This window comes from Cucumis melo, chromosome 5, assembly GCF_025177605.1.
Source record: "Cucumis melo cultivar AY chromosome 5, USDA_Cmelo_AY_1.0, whole genome shotgun sequence".
NCBI lineage: Eukaryota > Viridiplantae > Streptophyta > Magnoliopsida > Cucurbitales > Cucurbitaceae > Cucumis > Cucumis melo.
This window is the reverse complement of record NC_066861.1, coordinates 28,200,602-28,226,054: the sequence shown is the minus strand read 5'-3', so window position 1 is coordinate 28,226,054 and position 25,453 is coordinate 28,200,602. Positions and strand designations below refer to the sequence as shown.

The window sequence follows — 25,453 nt, the reverse complement described above, 5'->3', positions numbered from 1 at the left end:
TGTTTCCAGTATAAACTTTATAGTTTCTTTTTGTTTACCCAAAACTGCAGCATGAAGAGCTGTTCTACCCATTTTGTCTACCATTTTATAGCAATCAGGACGACAATTTACAAGCTGTTGTAATATTTTTATATGACCACTATAAGCAGCAAGATGGAGAGCTGACTGACCATCATTGTTCATCACGTAAATTGCACTGCTATCATACTCAACAAACAACTTAACTACTTCAATCCTTCCATAGAAAGCAGCAAAGTGGAGAGGGGTCATTCCCAAATCGTCACCTTTTCTTATCATTTCTCTCCTCCATCTCATCAGCAACTCAATCTCTTCAACCCCTAAAAACGTACACAAACCAAAATCACAATCACTATACAATGGACCACCAACTTTGTAATTGCTAACATATAATTAACAATGTCAGTTGTTGGGCAAATTCTCTCTTTGGGCTTGTTTAAATATTTTTAGTTTAGCTATTTGTGAAACCAATTTGTGATGACGGACACTATCGGTCAGTGCTTTAATAATTCTGATTTGATATTTATACTAACTATTTAGTTAAATAAGTACTTTTCGAACTAAAAAAGATCAGGATAATATTTAACCTACAACAGAACTTGTTATATCCAATGCATGCCACAACTCTAATAGAACATCAAATATAAACATAAAATAATATAGCAAATAGACAGATGGTTTGGCAAGTCAGTTTAGTGCCGATACTGTTGAGATTGAGAAATCCACAAACTTGAAAAAACAAGAGTCCTCGCATCCCTTACAAGATAGATGAACTACTTTTCTTATTGGAATCATAGTTTTGAGATAGAATTTTATGTTATCTAATATATGGTATTATAACCTATAAACTCCAAACAGGTATTCAAAAAGAAACTATTAACCTAGAATCCTTGTTTTGAGAATACTTTTACTAATATAAACCCAAGTCAACACCAAAATCTCTAATACGAACCAAACATAATATAATAATTCAAAACCACTCAAATTTTTCATACCTTTTTTCACTGCGTAATGACGAACTTGAAGCAGTACTGATGCATGCAATGCCGTTAGACCCATTGGTCCACAATAGAATGCTGATGACGAAGAAACTAGATCATTGTTTATGATAATCTCAGATTGAATCCCATATCCTGATGCAACAAGGAGATAAAGTGGGGATTCACCATTTTTATTCACAAAGCTACAAACTTCAGGATTGGCTTCTGCCAGCAGTCTCACACATTCGCATCTTCCTCTCCTAGCAGCAACATGTAAGGCCGTGTCCTCCTTCCAATTCACCATTCTAGTCAAATCCCCACACTTTCCAGTTTCGTTGTCGGAACGATCCATATAGTCAATAAAAACCTCAACCAATTCTTTGTTACCTTCTCCCGCTGCAATGTGCAGAGCCGTGTTGCCTGTGGAGTTTGCTAGCAACAGCAGCGGCCGGCACACCTGCAAGGTCTTTATTGCAAACTTCGTTTGATTGAATTCTGTGGCCACGTGAAGTGCAGTATCCTTGTATGGTGTTAGCTCTTTCTCAAAATCTGGACTATCTTCCAAGTTTTCAAAGTAACTCAAGTTTCCAGAAACAGCAGCGCCTTGTACAGATTTGGATCCATGGAGATTTAGGAGCTTTATTTCAAGCGACTAAAACAATAATAATAATATTGTAAGAATAGCAACACACCCAAATGATGTGAGAATTCACCAAGTTGTTACGCACTTAAATAGAAGAAAACATATGAGGAGACTATATGTTTCTATGTATATATGTGTGTGTATGTATATATATTTTGTAAACTTCTATTAGATTTTTCCATCATAAAATTACAAAGTTTAGTTATTTCTTTTCCTAATTTTTTTTCCCCAAAAGATCAGTATACAAGAAGAGAACAAGAATGTTGTACAAGCCAAACATTATATTAGGTATGTAAAGGGCGAAGAGAAATTTGTCCCTATTTTAGTTTTTTATTTTGGGCATGAACAAGACAAGAATATATGTGCTACTTTCATTTACACATCAACATGTTATGGTAAAGTTATGTGAAACATGAATGTGCTCCAATTTTAACTTGAAACACAAGTGAAAGACAATTTAAAGTCTAGTTATGTTGATAACTAACAAAAAAAATAATTACAAATCTCACAAAACACCACTCCTTAATGAAGTGAGAATGACGAGAGTGCTAAAGAAGTGTCCACCTAGTAGAGGTGTGTGAATGCACCTACTAACTCATCTTATCTTTTTTTTCTTTTGAAGAAAAAAAACAACACTCCATTTATGTCTTAAACTACTAATTGACCTGAGAAAAAGTATAAGTTTATGGATCAATCGGTGATTTAAGATCGTTATATCTAAGCAAGTGGTTTCGAGAAAGTCTTCAAAGTTCAAACTATATCAAATGATTTTCCTTTTCAACTAATTTCCACTCACTATGCTTTTTATTTTCTTCAAAATTGCCTTCCATTCTCTACTTTTTGTATTGTCATCGTTTTTTTAGATGTTATTAACATTCCAGCCAAACCATTTTATACTTATTTTTGTTGAATAAGAATTCAAAATGATTTCTTAGAAAATACAAAAACAAAGATATGGTAAAAAAAAAAACACAAATTTTAAAAATTAAATGAGAGACTAATTTTTCTTCTAAAAATTGTGAAATTTAAAATTTAGGGAATGATAATTTTTTATTAATGTAACCATCTTTTGTAACGCAGAGGGATTAACAGGTGCACTAAGATATCTCAACTTGGTTTAAATACTACTTCAGTTTTTCTATAGTTTTTGTACGTTTTGATTTATTTTGGTATCTATACTTCTTCAAAATATTCATTTTGATCCTTATACATTCAATTTTGATTCATTTTAGTCATCATACTTAGTAATCATTTCGATCTCTCATTATTTCATTTTTTTAGGGATCAAAAAGATCACTTTATTTATATTTCAACCACTAAAATGAACCACACTCAAAAGTACAAGGATTAAAGTGATATTTTTAAAATTACGGGGACGAAAATGACCCAAAGTTGAAGCATACTAAATCAAAATGAACTTTTAGAAAGTACAAGGGACGTCCAAATGTTATTTGAATAACATGATATGGAATTTAAACATATATGTTTACATTTGAACTATCAATATCTAATAACCACTCTAGCTATTGTGGAATAATTGCAAAAGCGATACTAAATTGACGAAAACATAATAAACAAAATTTTCTTTCCTCTATTTTTTTCTTTTTTCCTAATTAACGATGATGATGGATGAACATAATAATATGGACTATTTATGTTTAAACCGATACTTAAGTTTTATATCTCGACCATAAAAAGTAAAAGTTCAAATCAAAGGATATGTTGAACTATCTTTTTATGATTATTAAAGCTTTTGTAATTACATATATAGAAATGATAAAAGTTTTTATGTATTTAATATATTCTTTTTGCTATTCCTTACTTGTCCAATTAATGTATAGCACTTTAGACACACCTCCATAAAGGTGAAAGTGACCACAAGATTTATCCATATGTTCATAGAGAAAATAGTGGAAAATCTATAAGCTATTTAAAGGCAAAAAGGGCCTTCCAATTATATATGGTATATGAACAAGATAAAGAATATGTTCTCAAAAGAAAATAAAGATTGTGTTGTTGGGATATCATTTCCCAGGTTTAATTTAAAAAATAAGTCATTTTGAAATAAGTTAAAAAGCTTTACCCTCACTCTAAGAAGTTGTCTGAAATAATTTTTATGAAATGAGTTTCGTTAAAATGGGTTATTTGAAAAACATATATGCATATTATATGTATCTATTTACTTTAGCTACCATTTGTTCCAATGTTTATGTATTATGTATGTCATTAAGGGACTACATATTGAGATTTAAATTTTTTAAGTTTAAAGATTTATTGTCGAGCTATCTTTTTTTTTTCTATCGATTTGTCACATTGTTATAAAGTCATTATATTTTAGTTACTTAGTTACTGACGATTATTTAGGTCTTTTTTGGTAGCCATTTTGTTTTTTATTTTTGTTTTTTTAAGATTAAATCTAAGAACACTATTTTTTACCTCCAGCTTTCTTTTTTTGTTATCTACATTCTTTTTTTTTTTTTACAATGATTTGTATCTACATTCTATCAATTGTTTAAACAATCAAGCCAGAATACTTTCAAAAAGTTGTTTTTATTTTTAGAATTTGGTTAAGAATTATCAAACATTGTCTTTAAAGATGATACAAATCATTGTAAAATAATGGAGAGAAAATAGACTAAACTTTTTAAAAACAAAAACAGAAAATGAAATATTTACCAAGCGGGACCTTGAAGTTTCAAGTTTTGTTTAGTCTTCCGTGATCGTTGCAAAAACCCAAAAATATTAGTGAAGCCTGAAAAGGCCTGGAGAGACAATAAAATGTCATTAATTTGGTTTAAAGAGAAAGTGACAAAATGTATCCTATTGGGTAAAATATGGGAGAGGGTGTGTGGTGGATTTGAAAGTTTGATCTAATGTGTAAAGATGTTAAAAGTTGAATAAATTGATACAAATTTGGAAACTACATCATATGACAAAAAAAATTAGAAAAAAACAATTCATAGCACCTCTTTTTGCATATTGCAAATATGACAATGACAAATAACTAGATATATTAGACGGCTATAGATGACTATCAAAGAGGCTATTGGAGAACTATCCATTTTTAAATTTGCTACTTTTATAATTTAAAAAAAAAAATGTAGTGACATGAGTTCTATTATCATAAAAAAAAAATTCTATTTTTGCATACGCATCATAAAAATTTGGGTTCCATAATTTCTCCCATATTTTCCTAACTTATTCATCATCTTCTACCTCTCAAAGGAATCATTAGTTTTGGATTTTTCGTGTGGCTGAGGAGTTAGTTTGAGCAGATTTTTTTTTAATAATGTACCACAAAGTATACTCTTTGTGTTAGATTTTCTTTTAATACTTCACTCAAGAATTTTTATACAATTCCTTTCAATTAAAACGACTTAGAATTTTTAGACGAAATTTTGACGAAATTTTTATTCATATTTTTTGCTAGCCACTTGTTTATTGACAAGATTGTTTTTCAAGTTTGCCAATTGATTTCATAGCTTAACTATAATAATGTATTGTTATCATGTCATGTCCTATATTTGGTTGGGTACGTTGAGGTAGCTTAGCTAGGGTGTGATAGCAGTTAGTCCCTTCACAACACAACTTCAGTCACAAGAGAGGAAATTTGTTGTCTTATTAACATAAATTAGAAGAAACCAGAACTTAATGAGATATAATTAATAAACGATTTCACTTTTTATGACTTGCTTAGAAAGGACAAATCCTACACATACAAAAGTTTATCAAAAGACATATATCAATATTCAATACACTAATACATCATGACACATGTGCAACATCACAATACAATACGAGAACATTCATCGATCTACGTATACTTTAGTAATAATTCATACATCGAACACTATGTTCGTTGTATTAATTTTAAGAACTTGGGAAGAAATTTTTTGATCATCTTGTCGGCCATATACATCGGATGTTGCATCGTTGCAGTGACTAGCTTCCATTAGGAAAAGTGATGGACGTATATGCAAGAATAAAGTAGACATAAAACAAGCCGATAAAATGAAGGGAACCGTAGCGAGTATAGTTGATTTGTGAGCATAACGAAATTGCCAAAGCCAAATCCCAAGGTCATGGCTAGAATAGAAAATCCGGTGAAGGGTTTGACAGTAGCTTTGTAAGCTAATCGAGTAAAATCATTATGTACGGTTGAGTTGATGAAGTGAAACCCCACTACGAAAATGGAGCTACAAAATGCTATGGAGTTGAAAACTAGGAAGGCCTTGAATGTTGGTTTGTTGGTCAAAATCGCTAGCCCTTCATCTTCTCCTCCATTACCCACCAACCCTCCAGGCAATGTGAATCCGGCTGCAAATGTCATCGTTGCCACCAACACTGCCACGAGTAGGTTTACTTCTAGTTCCCCTTTCATTTCATTCTCTAAGTCGTTTTGGTTATTGTTGTTTGTTGGTTTCGTGATCTTCTTCTTGTCATTTGTTTTAACTTCTTTCCTCAGTAGTGCATTGGCACGATCATATGGTACCATTACACTTCTTTCTTTCTTAGCCAAGTATGAAGTTAAATAAAGTTCTTCAATGGATTCCTACAATAATTTAAAAAAACAATGATTAATTATTTTACCTATTTAAAGAGATATATTTTTAAATATAACAAAATAAATCATCCATTTTTGTTTTAGGGCTTGATGTTAGAAAGTGTTAACCTAGTTCAGATGTATCGTTACACCTCATGATCCTTCATATCTTATGATTATTCAAAAAAAAAATATATATATATATATATATATATATATATATATATATAAAACAAAATGAGTCAACTTATCTACAAACATATACAATTTTGCTTTCTACAATGATATACTGCAATAGACCGTGATAAATGACTATTTAGATCAATCGCAATATATCACTAATAAAAAAGAAAATATTGTTATATTTATAAATATTTTCATCAATTTTGCTATATTTTGAAAATAACTCAATTAGAAAAAGAGAGTAAATCTTACCGGCTTGTGCTTAGAGTAAAGTTGTAATGGCGTCAACAGTTGGTTGTTGACAATATTGAAACGAACATTTTTCTTGCTAACAATGATTTGAATGATATGAACAAACTTGAATTGGGCAGCCAGATGCAAAGGTGTGTTACCATCTTTATCTGACTTGTTGATCAACCTTTCCAGCCTTGGTGTTTTCAATATAAACTCGACGGCTTCTTTTTGTTTGCCTAAAACCGCAGCATGAAGAGCTGTTCTACCCATTTCGTCTACCATATTATAGCAATCATGACGAAGAAGTACAAGTTGTTGTAATACATTGACACAGCCATTATAAGCAGCAAGATGTAGAGCAGTTTCGCCTTTCTCGTTCGTGAGGTGAATAATTGCGTCACTACAACATCTAACAAAACTCTCAACTACATCAATTCTTCCATAAAATGCACCATAGTGGAGAGGAGTCATTCCTAAATCGTCTCCTTTTGTTATCATTTCTTTCCTCCATTTCACCAGCTTTTCAATCTCCCCAGGTTCTTAAAAACACACCAAATGAAAGCTCAATAAAATAACCAAACTAACTAAAAATATATATATATATATATATATATATATATATAATGGTGCATTTGCTAGATGATTTAAGAGAATGGCATCACTATCTATCAGTTTTCCATACCTAACAATCATCTTATTAATATATATGTATCAAATTAAAAATTTGTCTTACTATAACCACCATCTAATCTGAACAGTACTGAAGCATGCAATGCGGTTAGACCCACTGGTCCTTGATAAGCTGCGGCTGTGAAAGATGAAGCAAGTTCATCCGTTACGATAATTTTATCTTTAGACCAACATCCTGATGCAACAAGGAGATAAATTGGCGATTCATCATCATTATTCACAAAGCTACAAACGTCAGGATCAGCTTCCGCCAGCATTTTCGCGCATTCATAACTTCCAATCCTCGCAGCATAGTGCAAGGCCGTATCCTTCTTGCAATTCACCATTCTCGTGATCACGTGGTCCTTGTGCTCTCCAGATTCGATGTCGGAGCTTCTTTTCATAAAAAGGTCGACCAATTCTTTGTTACCCTCTCCCGCTGCGATGTGCATAGCCGTGTTGCCCGAGGAGTTTGCTAGGATCAGCAGCGGCGGGCAGAGCTCCAAGGCTCTTTCTATGAACTCCGTTTTATGGTTTTCTGTGGCCACGTGAAGTGTAGTTTCTTTACATGGGGTTAGTTGTTCGTGAAGATGTGAAGGTTGTTCCAAGTTTTGAAGGTAGTCCAAGTTTCCTTCCTCAGCCGCTCGGTAGAGTTCTGGATCCATGGAGAATTATTTTCAGTTTTTTCTTTCTTGGAAAGTAAGAATTCTAATGTTGGAATAAATATATTAAAACACACCCAAAATGACATGAATTTAATAAGTTGTTTGGCTGTGTTAAATAGGAAAAATAAAGGCATCACTTTGAGGAATCCAACATTTAAACCCGTAATTGAATCATCTCTTCTTTACGACCCTTTTTTAGTTGTTTTATAATTTCAATAAACCTTAAATTTAGCTAATTAAAATTTGTTATATACAATAATTTTAGTTTACCATTGAAAGTATTACAAAGAAAATTGTCGAACAAAGAACATGGGAAACGCCTACTCATGCCTTCTTTCCCTTTTGTGATTTGTTAAAAAAAAAAAAAAAAAAGAAGGAAATATGAAAAACGTAAAAGAAGAGAGAATCGACACTTAGTTTTATGTGGTTCACTAATTGTGTATTGTTAAATACGCTCATAATGGTTGAATTAAAGAGAGTACCAAAAAACATAATAGATGGCGCCACTAGGATTAGAGAGTTTTATACAATGCAATATTATAAACCATAGCTAGGGTCATGATCGTAAAAAAAAATATTAAATAATTAAATAAACAGGACCCTTCCTTGGTTATTCGTATTGTCAGATGACATATTCAAAGTTTTCCTGCAGACATAGATTTTATTTTTGAAAAAACCAACCAAAAAAACTAAATTTAAGATTTAGCTAAAGTAAAATTACTAGGAGTGCAAACAAAGTCTCACATTCACTAGAGAAAAAAGTGATATGAGATCTATCTCTGAATCATGGTATGGATCAGTAAAGCTACAAGAGTTTATGCTCAAAATAAACAATGGTATAACATTAGGAAAATATATGGAAGAGTTTCGTTGTCCTTGTAAAAAAAATAACTAAAGTTGGATATTTTAAAATACATAACATAAAATTTGAATAGCCTAAGTCGTAAAGTAAAACCAAACAAGAACACCAGTTATTGATTTTTGAGACCTAATTTATTTTGAGACAAGAGTACTAAAGAGTAGAAAACGTGACACACATTATTTCTTCCAAACAAACTTTAAACATTCACACACATAGTACTCCAGCTATGACATCTTGGCCCCATTAGAGTGGGGTCATATTTATAGTTTGCAAATGTTTAAAGTTATCAATGATAATATAGACTCAATTCCAAAGACTTGTATTAGTGACATAATGAGTCTACTTTTATAATTATTTGAAGTCTATAATAGTAATATGACAATATTTGTTTAAGGGGGTGTGTTGTGGCTAGCTATTGCTCTTTGTATTGCATATCATCCTTTTTCTTGGATTTTACTTTTAAAGTGTCCCACACAATAGTTGTTCTAGACAAAATGTTGTTTTGTAATCAAAATGTCGATGCTCATAATACTTTCTTTTCCATATCTGGAAGACTTTGTTTGATTAAATATCTCGAACAATCACTCCTATATATGCTCCCCTAATTTGTGAGATCTCTAGATATTTTGTTTGATTAAGTTTATCAGAGGGAGTCTCACAATTAAGAGAAACCCAAGTAGATCACTCAAGGAGTTAATACACAAATCGTTGTAATTGTTTGACATTATAGACATGATTTATCTTATTCAAATATACCATCCTCCGACCTACATAAGTGTGGTATAATTATTTCATGCACCACCATATTGAATTACCAAACTTTGTGTTATGTTATTGCTTTAATTTCCGGTTTTATCATCTAATGTCATTATGTAACAAGCTGCGTTAGATATCCATTGTTTTGATTATGATAGTCGAAGTCACACTTTAAATATAAGAGAGAAATCTATTAGCGGTGAGAAAATTGTGTGATAATATGGGATTTCATCTCAAAATTAATTAACTTTGGAACCCTACACTATCAAAACAATGGTATCAGAGCCCATTAAACCGAAACGGGTATTTGGTCCAAGATAGATGAACCCAAAGAGACATCATCTTGAAGGGACGTGTTGGAGATGTTGAGAGTTCTACGTTGGAAAAACCAAGGAGACACACTCTATATAAGATAGATAAACTACTTCTCTCATTGTTAATTGGTTTTGAGATAAAACCCTATACTGTATATCGAACAAAGTGAATATTAACTTTTTCTTTTTTGTGTGTGTTATTGATATATATTCCAATTTTATGTGGTTCTTATGTGTTAACTTTTGGAAAAGAAAAAGATTACATCAAAATACTTTAGGTATATTATTGAGTAATCAATCAAAAATGTTTGAGAAATCAAAATTTGATGTATAGAATGAGAAATTAATGGATAAAGAACAAGAAAAACATTTTGAATGAACTTTAAACAACAAGAAAAATGGATAAAAGAGATAGACTATAAGCTAGTTGTGATTAAAGTCTGTAAATGATAATTACTCATCACTAATAAACTTGGGATGTTAATGAAGTTTGTCTCGTGATTCCCCTGCCATATATCGATTAATAAATCATCATTATAAAAACGTATTAATACCGATAGAAGTCTATCTCCATTGATAAACTTCAATAATACAATGATGTTTCTTGTATGAATTTTATGACTAACTTAACCAACTCGGTTCCAAGTTAAAAACAAGACACACATTTAGCTTTATTCCTTAAAAAAAACATGTGAATTTTTATTTGAAATCTATCCTTAATAAACATATACACAGGTGATGGAGCACTCCAAATACCAATATCAACACTTTACTTTATTGGAGGTAATACATTTACATTCACATCAATAATAATATCCTTTGTTTTCAAGGATTTCATGTTTGACGTTTATCAATTGGAAATATTAATATATTTTTAACTTGAGCTCCAATGAGAACGATTCCCAATCATATGTATATTTCGCATTGGGCTTTTAGCTAGCAATAATAATCAATATCAGGTGCCAAACTGGAAGTAGCAATAGATAAAAAGATTGTCATTTCCACCCATAACAAATAGTAAGAGGCCCCCTTTCCACAACTTCAGATTACTCCAAGAAAAATCATGATGTAACTGATCAATGATATTGATATCAATCCATCTGTCTTTAAGTTAAAGGTCGAATTGCAGTCTATCATGATCAATAGGATATATTTAATTATAGTGATATATTGAATTTTGGCCGAAAGTGAAAGTTTGCCAACATCCCAAAAAAAAACTCAAGCGACAACGAAATGTCTTTTCAAGTGTATATAGCACAAAATTAGTAAAAGACTAAATAATATCTAAGTACAACAAATGTCGCTTCTTTTCAAATTTCTCAAATTAAAAGTTTTAACTCATCGATGTTATTAGTTGCTATCATCAATAGCTATTATCAATAATAACTTTTTATTTGACATAATAGTTTTTTTTTTTCGATTTTCTCACATTGAAAGCTATGCTATATTTTTTATTTATTTCCTAAATTGTGTCATTTGCTATAATTTTTCGGTCCTTTTTATTTAACTAAAAAGGGAGGATTAAACTAATGTTGGTGAAGTTTACAAAGAATTTTCTTTAATGGAAGAAAATAAAGGAAAAGTTGTTGGAAGTAAAAGTTCGTTGAATAAATTGTTGGTTAAGGGTAAAAAGAAGATATTTATAATTGTAAAGATTTCTTCTGTCTTTTCTCTCTTAAAAAGAAACAATTAATATAATTTAAATTAAAAAAGATGTAAAAATAGTAAATAAATAAAATATTTATAATTTGAGGGTACAATTGTCCCCCATAGCTAATTTATTACAAGTAAACTAGAGAAGAATGGAGGGGGAAAAGACTAACTAAAACCTACAACCATGGAGCTGAAAGGGAAAGAGGAAAAAGATGAGGTAGAAAGAGAAAGGAATTTTAATAATAAACATATTATTATTTTCATATGGAAAAATCTAACATCAATCATAATGGATCATGGAAAGAGAGGAATTTAAAATAGAAAGCTGCACTAGATACGTGTAACTTGGTTTTTCAAAAATTTATGTACTTTTAGGTTTGTCGTTTTCAAATATTTCAAAATAAACCAAAGTCTACTAGATCGACTTTGTACTTCATGTGGTTATCCGATACACCTTATGAATCTGCTCTCATGGTGTAAACGATATGGCGATTCACTGCATACTCCTCGTGAATGTGTTTCCATAGTGTGAATGGTTTTGTGACTTTATGATATATACACCTATGGTTATATTATTCCTTTTTCAATACACCACAAGAATATGTTTCTATTGGATTATGTGGTGTTGTACGCACGTATGGAAAAAACAAATTAGTCCATCTTTTATAATGGTATCACCTTACGCTAACATATGACAGGAAATATTGGGGTATGTATATTTGGTGATGGTTTCACTGAGCTACTTTTAGGTATCAATGGTGTAAGAACCCAATTTATTTTCTTTTTGTGTGAAAATGTATTAATTTAAGAAAGGTAAAGGCGTAGGAGGAAAATCACTTAAATTAAAAATAGGAGTAAAATAGTAAATAACGGATAAAGGTTCGAATATGATCAAAGGGATGTTTGACCAATGAGTAATGTCTAAAAGAGAGAATTGATTTCGTGGATGATTTTATGAGAGTTATGGCTGCTAAATATTTTAGGAATGAATGATGGTTCTTATCGATAGTAATAGAGGTTTTTGTATATATGATCTGTTTGAAAGCACGTTTATAATTGATAACTCACCCTTCACAAAAGTATGATTTATAATTCTTTTTTTATTAAGTCATATCTAATTGCCACATTTTTATCGTTTAGTGTGTTAGGGAATGACCCTATATAGTCGTTTTAACGTGATCACAATTGAATATTCCACCTATATATTCATGAAAAAATCATAACAATAAAAGTGAGCTTTGCCATTAGGCTGCCCATATCTTTGTCTAGGGCTATACATGACCATGATCCCTAATACCTTGTGAATATCTTACAAGAAAAATCCTAACAAACTGTGAATAAATATATGCTTATTGTGATCAATTGAGATTAATATTTCATTCCATTAGATGAATTGTTAAATCATAGTAGTGAGATCTAACGTAATCAAAAGATTAGAATTCATACTTTTATGAGAGGTATGTAGTGGATCATTAATTATAAAAGGCACTCCCAGAGAGCTCATTCGTACACAAACTCATAGTAATCCAAGCATGTACAACAAGCTTAAAGAAAAGGGAAGACGAACAAGTTTAAAAACGACCCATATCAGACTCATGTCTTGCTACCTAGACATCATAGTAAAACAAAAGATAATTAATATCAAGTTGCTTATAATGTATATATATATATATATATATTTATTACTTCTTGAAAAGTTACAAAGACGAAGCATTAATTAAATCATAATTAAATTACAAAATACCAACCACATTATTGCATGGACAGAGTATATCATCAAGATGTACCCAACATTCTTATTTGTAACCTAATAATCTTTTCACTACACAAAAATCACAATATTATTAATGTAAGTCAAGGAAAATAAGTAAACCAATTAACAGCCACAGCCCCTAAGAAAACCACTGGCCAAATAAAAGAAACACAAGCCACAGAACGAGCCAACCCAGCAAACCCCGAATGTTCTGCCATCACTGCACTTGTCCCCAACATGAATGCAAACACCATAAACCAAACAGAAATACCTGTCAAGAATGTCACCCATCTTCTCGGGTAACTGAACCCCGAATTCGCCCCGAACAATCCTGTAAAAAATGTGACAAACATCGATGCCGCCGCAAACCCGAAAGACAAAGCATCAGATAGCAAATACAATCTGAAATATTTTTCCTTCCGTAGTACCGCCATCCCATCACTTTGGTATCCACCGGGAACTTGGAAGGCAGCGCTGAAGGTAACTGTTGCAATAATAGTTGCTACAACAAGATTTGCATCCGATAGTTCGCTCCATATTTGCGATTTCTGAAGTTGATTACTGCCTTTATTATTATTAAGGACAATGGCTCTATTGATTTCTTGTTCTGTGACATTTGGTTTTGGTTCCTCTTTTTCGAGCAATGGATTATAGCTTTTTGATTTTCTAGCTAGCACTTGTTCCATTCCTCGTAAAGCTCCATTAAATTCCAAACGTGCTATGCTGAAAGACTGCATATTTTACCAAGTGAAAAAAATATCAAAAATTTGTAGAACCTTTTTTTTTTTTTAATAGTATAATCTTTCTCTCCATTATTTTTTTTTCATTTTTTCACATACCCTTGAAATTTTATTTTCTTTATTTTAAAATACGATTCATCTTCATTAGATAAACACCATCGTGTCATTTTCTAACAAAATATATCATTAAGCTCAATGAAAAACAAAGATTACTAAAATTTTATATATATATCTTTGACCAAAATTTTTCTTGGCATGTCTTGTTGAACTAAAAAGAATTTGAGTTCATTAACATTTCGAACTATTTTATGAGAGGCAATTAAATATCCATATTTCTTTTTTTAGCTAATTACTTTAATTTTTCCATGAGATTGTCCAACACATGGGATAATAATAACATAGGTTTTAATAGAGAAAAAAATTAAATGGGTTGCAATTCAGTTTCTCATATCTTTTAATATATATAACTACAAGATTATATGATTTTTAGATATAACATTTTAATAAGATAAAAAAAAAAAAATCAAAGTACCAATTTGATGGGATAAAAGTAATATTTGGGTGCAGCTTAAGCTGCATCTAAGTTCATTATAGTCTCCATTTTTCTACTCATACCAAAAATATCATTTTTAAAAAATTTTAAAAATAAAAAAATAAATTGACATGTAGCATCTTTTAATGTTGTACCTAAGTTTTTTTCTTATATGAATTAACCTTTTATTCTGTATATCGATATCGCAAATATAACATTTTTTTAATATATATTATTAATGGTAGTCATCTATTAGGTAAGAGTATGTACGTATAGATATCGATGTTTATGAGTGTTACGTCATTTTCATTAGTCGTAATAGTGCATCGATGGACATTTATTTTCCAAAATAAACATATAATACTTGCATTCATAACGATGAAGAGAAGACATACCTTTTCATACCAACTAAACTTGGGATTCAATCGAATAATATCATTTGTAGTAAAACCAGCCTTGTTCATAATCTTCTTGTCAACTCTCCCATGTGAAGCCAACATCATGATTATAACATAGTCCCCAACAATGGCAGCAACATGCAAAGGAGTGTTCCCATCAATGTCCTTTTGGTTCACCAAGTTCCTAAAGCTTCTCAACTCCAACATCTTTCGGACAGCGTAAGCCTGTCGGTTAGCGACCGCAACATGGAGGACTGTTTGGTCCTTTGAGTCCAATAGCTCGCAGCTGTCGGGACAGAGCCTTGCAAAGGTCTTGAGGACGGCAGAACGGCCTTCTTTCGCGGCTAAGTGCAAGGCCGAGACACCATTTTTGTCTTTCTCATAAGCCATGGATGGTTTATGGTTTAGTATTAGTTCGACGAGTTCCTTGGAGCCGAGGTAGGCCGCGTAATGAAGAGGAAGCCATCCGTAAATGTCGGGTTCTATAAGAATGTTTGGGAACTTGTTCAACACCTTCTGAATAAGATCTGTAAAGTTCGATCAAAGGGCTCCTTGAATCAGATAAAAGTTATATTTGACTTGTTTAATTTTTCAAGGAAAAATTAATGATACTGCAAGAGATACTTTTGCATTAGAGAAAAAAGAACAGTCTTTTGTGATGATTTTGGACAGGGTAAAAAGTGATTTTGTTCCATTAAGAAAAACAGTATTTTTCAAGTAATTTGTTGATATTAACAAATATTTCATAAAATTTATTTAGATCAATGGATATTTAATATCGATACTGAACTGTTCGATTTACAGATATATTGCGTTGTTGAGAGTGGTTTTTGTAAACAAAGAATAAAGTTTAAAAATATTTTAACCTAAAATAATGATTATAATTAACCATTGCTAGCCTTTAATTTGGTCCTTCCAATCAAAACTTTCACTACAATTATGCTTTTCCATGCAATATTTCTACTGCCTATTATTGTCATATACATGAAGTATCAACTTTTAAAATACCTAAACTGATTATAAAAGAAAAAGAAAAGTAGAAACATTTGGAAATTAAAATTGTCAACAATAAATGAGAAAGGAATGAGAGCATTTTGTACCTTTTTGAGAGGGCCTAAGTTTACAAGTGATTTTCCTTTCCCAATAAGGCAAACCCAGCACTTGTGGAAGGAAATGGTTAACATACAACACTGGAAGAGCCAAATACACTCTAAGTGGAGTCTCTATCAGATTCTGGGTATAGCCTATCAACAATAATCCAAAAAAAATATATTTATTATGTGAACTCCGAACAACCAAGCACGGGAGTCTCATTAAGAGCCTAGTTTGTATCTGGACTCGGATTTTTGTTACTTATGATTTTGCATGGTTCCTAGAATGATTAATATTATCTCGAGCTATAACACATCTGTTTGTGGAGTTAGTTTAAATTAATATAATATGATTGTATATCAAGAAACTTACGCTTGAGGGTTCGAATGATAATGGCATGAAGAACATTGGCGCCATCTCTTCCTCCATACAAGCAATTCAAATCCACTCTCAGAATCTCTTGTGCAATCTCCAAATAATCCTCCTCCACCGCCACAAACAGCGGAGATTCTCCGACTCCGTTCACGAACGTTACCAGCTCCGGACATTCCTTCACTAAAAGCTTTGCAATCTCGCCATGGCCGTTCCTCACGGCGTCATGAAGCGCAGTGTCCTTCTCCAAATTCACTATCCTCAACAACTCCTTATCTCGATAATCATCAGCCTCCAAATCATCACCAGCGCGACACTTCTCCGCACGTTCAATAAGATGCTCCGCGGCTTGGAAGCTCCCTAGCCTCGCAGCCAGATGCAGTGCAGTGTCCTCTTTTGAGTTTGTCGCGTACAGAATCGGAGGATGACGGTTGGTGATCTCTTCGGCAATGCTTTTCTGATTGAAGGCAGCTGCCACATGGAGGAGGGTGTTTTTCTGGATGGTGGTTTGGAGGAGAAGAGAAGGGTTGGAGTTGATTAGAGAAATGAATGTGTTGTAATCCCCTGAGCTTACACATTGGTATAACTCAGAACTCATGGATTCAGAAAGAGGAATTTGAAGAGTTGCAGATTTTTTGGATTCCATGTCCAATGTCAATCAACAACAAAATATAGGAAGCAAGTACATATATATATAGCCAAGGGGATAATCAGATTATATTTAAATATAACCACACATCTTTGTAAAGCCTAAATATATCAATCAATGAATACTTTGTTGCGTGTCACAAACCCATGATGGTTTGCATTTTCTCGGTTTTTACATCCAACCTGCATTATTAAGGGCTACATTATGGTGGTCTTATCGTGTCAAATTAGCTAACATGCATTCAATATACTATATTGTTACTTAGCTTATTTTAACTATAAACATTACATAGAATCACAAACTGAAAATTTTAGAGAATCTAATAATTTGGCATATATTATTCACAGTTTTAGAAACATAAAATTTCAATATTCTCCATACATTTTTATACAATTTTCTTATATTTGAAAGTGTAATTTGAAACTTAATGGTGTATATATATTTTTTGGTTTAAATATCACATCAGAAATGTACAATTACACATGGTTTATAATTAGTATAAAGCCAAATCTTTTTTAAATTATATTATATATATTTATAAATAGTTTTTTGCTATTCTTTACTTGTCCTGTGTATACTCTAGACACATCTTCTTTTAGCATAAAGTGAAAGGTGATGATGACAACAAGATTTATTCAATCATAGAGAGAAAGAAAAGAATGGATAACATCAAGTGTTGAAAAAGGCAGAACTTCCCATTTCATTCTCTATGCTATATGGAATGAACAAGACAAGAATATAACATATGTCCCCAAAAGAAATTTAATATATTTTATTGGCTTAAAAAAGCTGCCCCATGCACATTGAAATATCTATCTTTATGTTGTTAATTAGCAATATATATGAACTTTTTTTTCTTGATCAAGTTATATGTTACCCTGTCCTAAATTATATATATATATATATATATATATATATATGAGCTAATATCATTACTACATTTTTCTTTCTTTTTTCCTATTTATAACTCGCATTATTATGCTGAATAAGAAATATGATGTCTTTTTAGCTAATGCAACTATATAAAGATTAAATAATTATGTGTGATTTAGTTTTTTTTATTAATCCACGTGTATTGCATCTAAATAAATAATCTCAGTTACACCATTGTCTAGACTTTCTAATTACTTCTTGAGAAATAATTGGTTCTTAGTTATCTACAGTAGTTGTGTGGTGCACAATCAATTCAACTAAAGCAACAAAAAAGAAAATAAATAACACATCAGAATTTGTTAACACAGTTCGATGATTACATGTCTACATCTAGGGGTTGTTTGTTGGGGATATAAGATTTTATATACTGTACATGCAATAATTGGTGAATGCATGGTTATGACTAAAAATATAGCCCTCTATACATTTATTTACGTGATGTCCCGAACTTAATATGTGATAACACAATAATCATAACTCATAAGAAAGATAAAATATCTCCTTCTTAATCTTAGAACTATGGGTTCTGACTTGTTGTTTCTTCTATCTATTTTCTTATTGTTTTTCCATATTTCTTCTATTTGTTTAATTTTCTTATTGCTTTTCCATGGAGAAAGTTTGCACAAGAAGAACTTACATCAATGCTTAATAGTTTTTTCTTTCTTCCTTCGACGCCCCAACTCACACATAATTTGACGAATAAATCATAACAACACGTGGGACCATCCTTGAAAGAAAATCCTAATTAATTTTTTGATTTAATTTGCACGTGATGAAATAAAGTAGATAGGACCATTTACTAACCTTCCTTATATGAATATAAGTCTTATGACCTTTCATAAATAAACAGTTGGATTGTGATCAAATCAATTGAGCTTAGTAATTAATTTAATTTGGTTTTTTCTAACAAGATATTATGGGAGAGAAGTAACAATACATTTATTCAAAAGAGATCAAGTAAAACCCCTAATCTTGATCTCTCACACATCATCAAGGAAAATAAGTAAACCAATTGACAGCCAAAACTCCTAATAAAAACACAGGTGAAATAAAGGAAATACAAGGCACATAACGAGCCACCCATCCACGCTTTGAGTGTTCATCCACAGCTAAACTCGTCCCCATCATGAATGCAAACACCATAAACCAAACAGACAACCCTGTTAAGAATGTCATCCATCTTCTTGGGTAACTAAACCCCGAACCAACCCCAAACAACCCCGTAAAAAACGTGATGAACATCGACGCAGCAGCAAACCCAAAAGATAAAGCATCATACAACATGTATAATCTAAATTGTTTTGCCCTTCGTAGTACCGCTATACCATTGTTGTTGTATCCGCCGGGAACTTGAAAGGCAGCACTGAAGGTTACCGTTGCAATAATCGTCGCCACGACTAGATTGGCATCAGACACTTGGCTCCATATTTGAGATTTCTTTAGTTGTCTATTGGCTGCTTTGTTGATAATAATGGCTGCATTTGTTTCTTGTTGTGTGACATTTGGTTTTGGTTCGTCGTCTTCAAGCAATGGATTATTGGTTATGGGTTTCCTGTTAAGGGCTTGTTGTATGCCTCGTAGAGCTCCATCGAATTCCAAACGTGCTACGCTGTAAGACTGCATGTGTTTTAATTAGAGAAACGAAAAAGGATCAAAAGGATGTGTATGAACATATTGAAGCGAATAAAGCTTATAGCTGAACTATGGTAGACTTTGCTATGTTTGTAATTTTTTAAAATATTGCTATACATTCGATTATTATACCTATAAATGCTACCGGTTACAATTATTCAAAAAAAGAAAGTAGTTAAACGTACGATTTAAACCATACAAAAACAATACAATTAAATTAATGCCTTGATTAAAAGTAAATAGTACTGTAGGACATATACCTTTTCATACCAACTAAACTTGAGACTCGATCGAATAATATCATTTGTAGTGAAACCAGCGTTGTTCATAATCTTCTTGTCCACTCTCTCATTGGCAGCCAACATCATGACTATAACAAAGTCCCCAACAATGGCAGCAAGATGCAAAGGCGTATTCCCATCAATGTCTCGTTGGTTCACCAGGTTTCGAAAGCTCCCAAACTCCAACATCTTTCGAACAGCGTAGGCTTGATGGTTGGCAACAGCGAAATGGAGGGCTGTTCGATCCCTTAAATCCGTAAGCTCGCAGCTATCGGGGCGGAGCTTAGTGAAGGTTTTGAGGACGGAAATGCAACCTTCTTTGGCCGCTAAGTGCAAGGCCGAGATGCCATTGTTGTCTTTGGTGTAAGCCATGGATGGTTTGTGGTTTAGTATTAGTTCAACAAGTTCCTTAGAGCCGAGGTTGGCCGCATAGTGAAGAGGAAGCCAGCCATGGTTGTCGGGTTCTACTAGAATGTTTGAGCACTTGTTCAACAGCTCCCGAATAAGATCTATACATCGAGTGTGCATGTTAAATTGGTCGATAGAGCAAGAAAAGTTTTTTGATCCAATGATTATAAACAAAATTAATAATAAAATACCTTTCCGAGGAGGGCTTAGTTTGTAAGTAATTTTTCTTTCCCAGTAAGGCAGCTCCAACAGTTTTGGAAGGAAATTATTTGCATACAAAACTGGAGAAGCCAAATACACTCGAATTGGCGTCTCGAGTAAACTCCGGGTGTACCCTGTTTGATATAGAATAACAAATTTGGTCCCATCTTTTAAAAAAAATTGGTTCTTGGGGTCTTTTTCTTGATAAACGAAATGAGAGAGTTGAGGGCATGCACTAGAACATCTTTAACTATATATTTGTTAGAAATAACATTTTAAAAAATATATGATAAAAGGTTTTTCTGGTTTTACTAATGATATATCCTTTTTGAGCCATTGTTTTAACAGGTCGTGTTATGGTGCTATCTAAATCAAGATCAATACCAAGACCAAAACATATAACTTTTAACTTCTTTTTGTGGCGCATTTAAACCATCACATTTTGTTTTTTCATTAGCAAATCTCGACCAAGACGACGACATGAAAGAACAAGGATGGTCGTCGCCCAGAAATCACAAAATTGATGGTTCAAACTTCAAATATTGCTACTTTTTATTTCACTGATATCTTTGCTATCGATGGAATGTTGAAATTAATAGATAACAAACTATATGAAATCAGTGAAAAGATATGAGGAATTAAGACACTGAAAACGTTCAAAATCTCTGCTAACTACTAATTTATAACAATATTGATGGGGTGGGATCAGAAACTTTATCTCTAATATTTTTCCGGTTAAGTTTTTTTTTTTTTTTTTTTTGGCAATCACCAAAAAAAGCACTTTTAAAACTTTATTTTAAATGATTTTTATCACAAAAGTTTAAATAACTTTTTCTCTGATGAATTCAAACACGTTCAGAAGCTTACGTTTGAGTGTGCGAATGATAATGGCATGAAGCGCATTGGCGCCATCTCTTCCGCCGTACAAGCAATTCGAATTCACACTCAAAATCATTCCTGCAACCTCCAAATAATCCTTCTCCGCCGCCAAAAACAGCGGCGAATCTCCTTCTCTGTTGGCGTATGCAGCCAATGCGGGGCATTTCTTCACTAGAAGCTTCGCAATCTCACGGTGGCCGTTCCTTATGGCGTCGTGAAGCACCGTGTCTTTCTCCAAATTCACCATCGTCATCAATTCCTTATTCCGACCAACTGCTTCCAGATCTCCATTGCCATAATCATGATCCTCCTTCTCCTTCATCGCACACTCGATAAGATGCTCCACTACTTGGAAGCTCCCAAGCCTCGCTGCTAGATGCAGTGCCGTGTCGTCTTTCGAATTCGTAGTGTACAAAATCGAAGGCCACCGCCGTGTGATTTCTTGGGCAATGTTCTTCTTGTTGAAGATGGCTGCAACATGAAGGATGGTGTTCTTCGAGACCGTCGTCTGGTGAAGAAGAGAAGGATCGACGTCGATTAGAGAGACGAAATGATTGTAATCTCCTGAGCTTACATATTTGTACAAATTTGAATCCATTGATTCAGAAAGGGGAATTTGGTAAGTTGTTGATTTTTGGGAGTCCATGGAGAATTTCTTTGTTAGAAGGCAAGCAAGTATGAAATGGAAATGATTGATATATGTGATTAAAGTTTACTCTCTAAAAACTATATATATATATTAATAACTCTACCTAGAAAAATATCAACTATTGAATTGTTTAATCATAGTTTGTCAAATGACTAACTTTTTCTCTTCTTTATAATACCCACTATCTAATTATTTAATCATAATTTATCATGTAGCAAATTCTTCTAGTATTAAGATATTCTTCTCTCGACTATATATAATTAGAGGTGTACCAACTTATCTAATTGGAGATGGTCTTAGAAAATGGGCGACACAAGTTGATAAGACTTTAATTTTATGCTAAATAATATTTTCCACAAACATTCAAAAAGCATCGATAGTTAAGTAATTGGAAGTCAAGTCTTTCCTCACATAATTAGGTGTCTTTTAAGTCTTAACTATGTTCCTCAATTAAGTCTCTATTTCATTTGTTTTGTCTTTTTGTTATTCTTAGTTATATTAATTCGAAGTTCTAATTCTAGCTCTAATATATTGTATTTTTTTGTGTAACTTTATAGATTTTGAACCTTAAATTAGTAATTTCCTTTGAAAATAAACAAAGTCAATGAAATGAAATCTTACCTTTGTACTGTTCTATATGTAATTTCGTTTAGAAAAATTATATTCCAAATATAGAATTGCTATGTAAGTAGGTCTAATAATTTATTATTAAATGATCTTTAAACAGGGATTTTCTACTTTTACATTCTTTTCTCTCACTTAACCATAAGTAAATATTTGGGTAATTATAATATGCAGCAATATTTAGAATAATTATTAAGTATGTATCAATATTTTAAAAAAATTGCAAAAATAGCAAAATCTATCGGTGATACACTTCTATCGTTGATAGACTCTTATGGTTTATCGGTGATAGATCAACATTTGCTACATGGTCTATCAGTGATAGACTCCTATCATTGATAGATTTTAACAGATTTTGCTATATTTGCAATTTTTTTAAAATGTTGCTACATACTTAATTATTTTGAATATAATTGTTACATTTGCAACTATCCCTAAATATTTATATATATTTGATATATAGTTTAAGAGAATCTCACTTTCGAATAAAGTAAAAATAATATAAAGGTTAATAATATAGTTTGATAAATTAAAATTGTAAAGGTTACATTAATGGTATGATTGCATTGGAAACTTGGAGCAATATAATACATCGATCCTACCTTTCAATATAATAATAGTTAGAAGTTGTTTTTTTAAAATGTTAGAATGAGATTATTCCAAACGTCACACAACACGTCCTAGCAACTATATAAAACAAGAACAAATCATCAGAAAGAGAAAATAATTAACAATAACACACGTGTGTGATAGAACAGCTACGTTCAAGAAAGATGATCCACTAATACAATCAAGTAAACGATTACAATGTTGTACTTATTTGTAAAACAACAAAGTGCCAAAAAAATAAAACATATCTCAACTGTTGTAATATGCAAGATATTAAGATAAATATGGAAAGAAACTGAAATAATAAGCAGAAATAGCATCACAACAGTTAAGAAAAAATCTCACTAAAATACATTTATGGAATAACCACACGCAATATCAAAGAATGAACATTTTTAGACTCCGAATATTCATACAACTTTTGTCGTAGTTAAATAGGGGTGGAGATTTAAATTACACCCCTATTAAGACATATATTATATTTTAGTTGACTATGCTCAATTTTAGCAATACTCATATCAATTAAAAAAAAATTGGGAAATTGTTGATAAAAATGTAAGAATTGGCAAAATATCCACACAATTAGAGCAATTTATTATTATTATTATTATTATTATTATTATTTGTTCAAACGTTTAAAATGTTTAATAATTCTTTCTAAATCTTTTTTAACAGTGAACTTTTAATTTCAAAATATGTGTATATATGTTAATTCAATTTTTTAGTTGCATTTTATCACATTATATCATAATTAAGTAATAACGTGTAATATTAATTTATTGAAATTAAGGCTTCTTTTTGGACATACAAGAAAAGGTTAACAACAAATTATATTCGATATTCAAAGAAAAAGGAAAAGGATGGATCTTATAAGATTTAGATGGTGAAAAGGGGGCCTTCAATTTTCCTACTTTATGGTATGAACAAGAAAATTTTAGTCATCAATCAAGAGCAAATTAATGTTTTATTATTTACTTCCATACCATATATATGCTTTTTGTTAGATCCACTTGTTGGTTCTTTTTCAAAATATTCTCGTTTCTTTGTAGGGAAGCAAACGAGAAATAGTCAATCGTAAACTACACCCTCACCTCATCGATGAAAGAGGAAGAAAATCACGAAAGCTGCAATAGCATGCATGGTGTTATTCTCCTGTTTGAGGATGCATGTGATAAAAACATAAGCAATTAACGAAGTTTAATTTACAATAAAATAATATTTTTCAATGAAAATTCTATTATCAGCTAACGACGAGTTATCCTTTCTATTTAGAAGATTCCACCATCAGTTACGTTCAGTCGCAATTAAACCTTCTGAAATTGCACTAGCAAATTGAAAATATAAAATATTTACAAATACAACAAAATGTCATTGTCTATTAATGATAGACACTCGCATCTATCATTAATAAACAGTAACATTTTACTATATTTAAATTAAAATGATTGTCTTAAAATTTAGGGATTTTTCGTTTAACATAACCAAAAATAATGTAACCAGAAATTATTTTAAATATTTTGTAAATAAATGAGAGACATAGAGAGGAAAAACAATGTGATGCATATGCTTTTGCAGTGTAAACACAATCCAAATTCAAATCCAAAGTTTATTATTTTCTAAAGTTAAAAGCTACCCCACAATTCCTCATAATTAATAAGTAATGAGGGAGACAAAGACTTGACCAAACCATGGAAACTTTAAAATGTTGTTTAGTGAAATAGTGATATAATTTTAGAAGTTAACTTCAAAATTGCTTTTCCATTAAGAAATGAAAGTTTTCATTTTTCCCATGCAATCAAATAAATTACCTTCAACAAAAGTGAGTTTAATTCAACGTTAATTTGCCTGTGTTGTATTCAAAAAAAATAATAATAAATTTTGTTACAACATCATTTTTAGTTAAAATTATTTATTAAATTATTTATTTTTTCATATTCGTTTCTTTTATTATTTTTCTCCGTTCAAATTCTTCATCTCTCAATGGTTTTCTGTCACTACCCTTCCAAAGTCTCATCTCTTACCACGTATGATGTTGAGATAGTTGCAAATATAACAATTAGTTTCAAAATATCAGCATATGTAGCAACTTTTTTTAAAAAGTTACAAATATAACAAAATATGCTGATAGAATCTATCGTTAATAGATCATAAGAGTCTATCAACGATAGAAGTTTATTACTA

The 25,453-nt window shown here is 31.6% G+C and overlaps 3 protein-coding genes across 3 annotated transcripts; all 3 read right to left on the bottom strand.

Annotated features, from left to right (window-relative positions):
- Positions 1 to 5,593: 5,593 nt before the first annotated feature.
- LOC103499576 (protein ACCELERATED CELL DEATH 6-like) lies at positions 5,594 to 7,935 on the bottom strand. The gene is made up of 3 exons (XM_051085376.1): positions 7,335 to 7,935; positions 6,620 to 7,140; positions 5,594 to 6,193 (listed from the first exon to the last, which is right to left on the bottom strand). Exons 1-3 carry the CDS (start codon positions 7,933 to 7,935, stop codon positions 5,594 to 5,596), a joined length of 1,722 nt encoding a protein of 573 aa, XP_050941333.1.
- Positions 7,936 to 13,155: 5,220 nt separating this feature from the next.
- LOC103496245 (protein ACCELERATED CELL DEATH 6-like) lies at positions 13,156 to 17,091 on the bottom strand. Its single transcript, XM_008458030.2, has 4 exons — positions 16,408 to 17,091; positions 16,044 to 16,187; positions 14,941 to 15,470; positions 13,156 to 14,004 (listed from the first exon to the last, which is right to left on the bottom strand). Exons 1-4 carry the CDS (start codon positions 17,051 to 17,053, stop codon positions 13,375 to 13,377), a joined length of 1,950 nt encoding a protein of 649 aa, XP_008456252.2. The 5' UTR covers positions 17,054 to 17,091; the 3' UTR covers positions 13,156 to 13,374.
- Positions 17,092 to 18,895: 1,804 nt separating this feature from the next.
- Positions 18,896 to 22,063, bottom strand: LOC103496241 (ankyrin repeat-containing protein BDA1-like). Its single transcript, XM_008458017.2, has 4 exons — positions 21,379 to 22,063; positions 20,502 to 20,645; positions 19,882 to 20,411; positions 18,896 to 19,606 (listed from the first exon to the last, which is right to left on the bottom strand). Exons 1-4 carry the CDS (start codon positions 22,034 to 22,036, stop codon positions 18,980 to 18,982), a joined length of 1,959 nt encoding a protein of 652 aa, XP_008456239.2. The 5' UTR covers positions 22,037 to 22,063; the 3' UTR covers positions 18,896 to 18,979.
- Between the last annotated feature and the right edge of the window lie 3,390 nt (positions 22,064 to 25,453).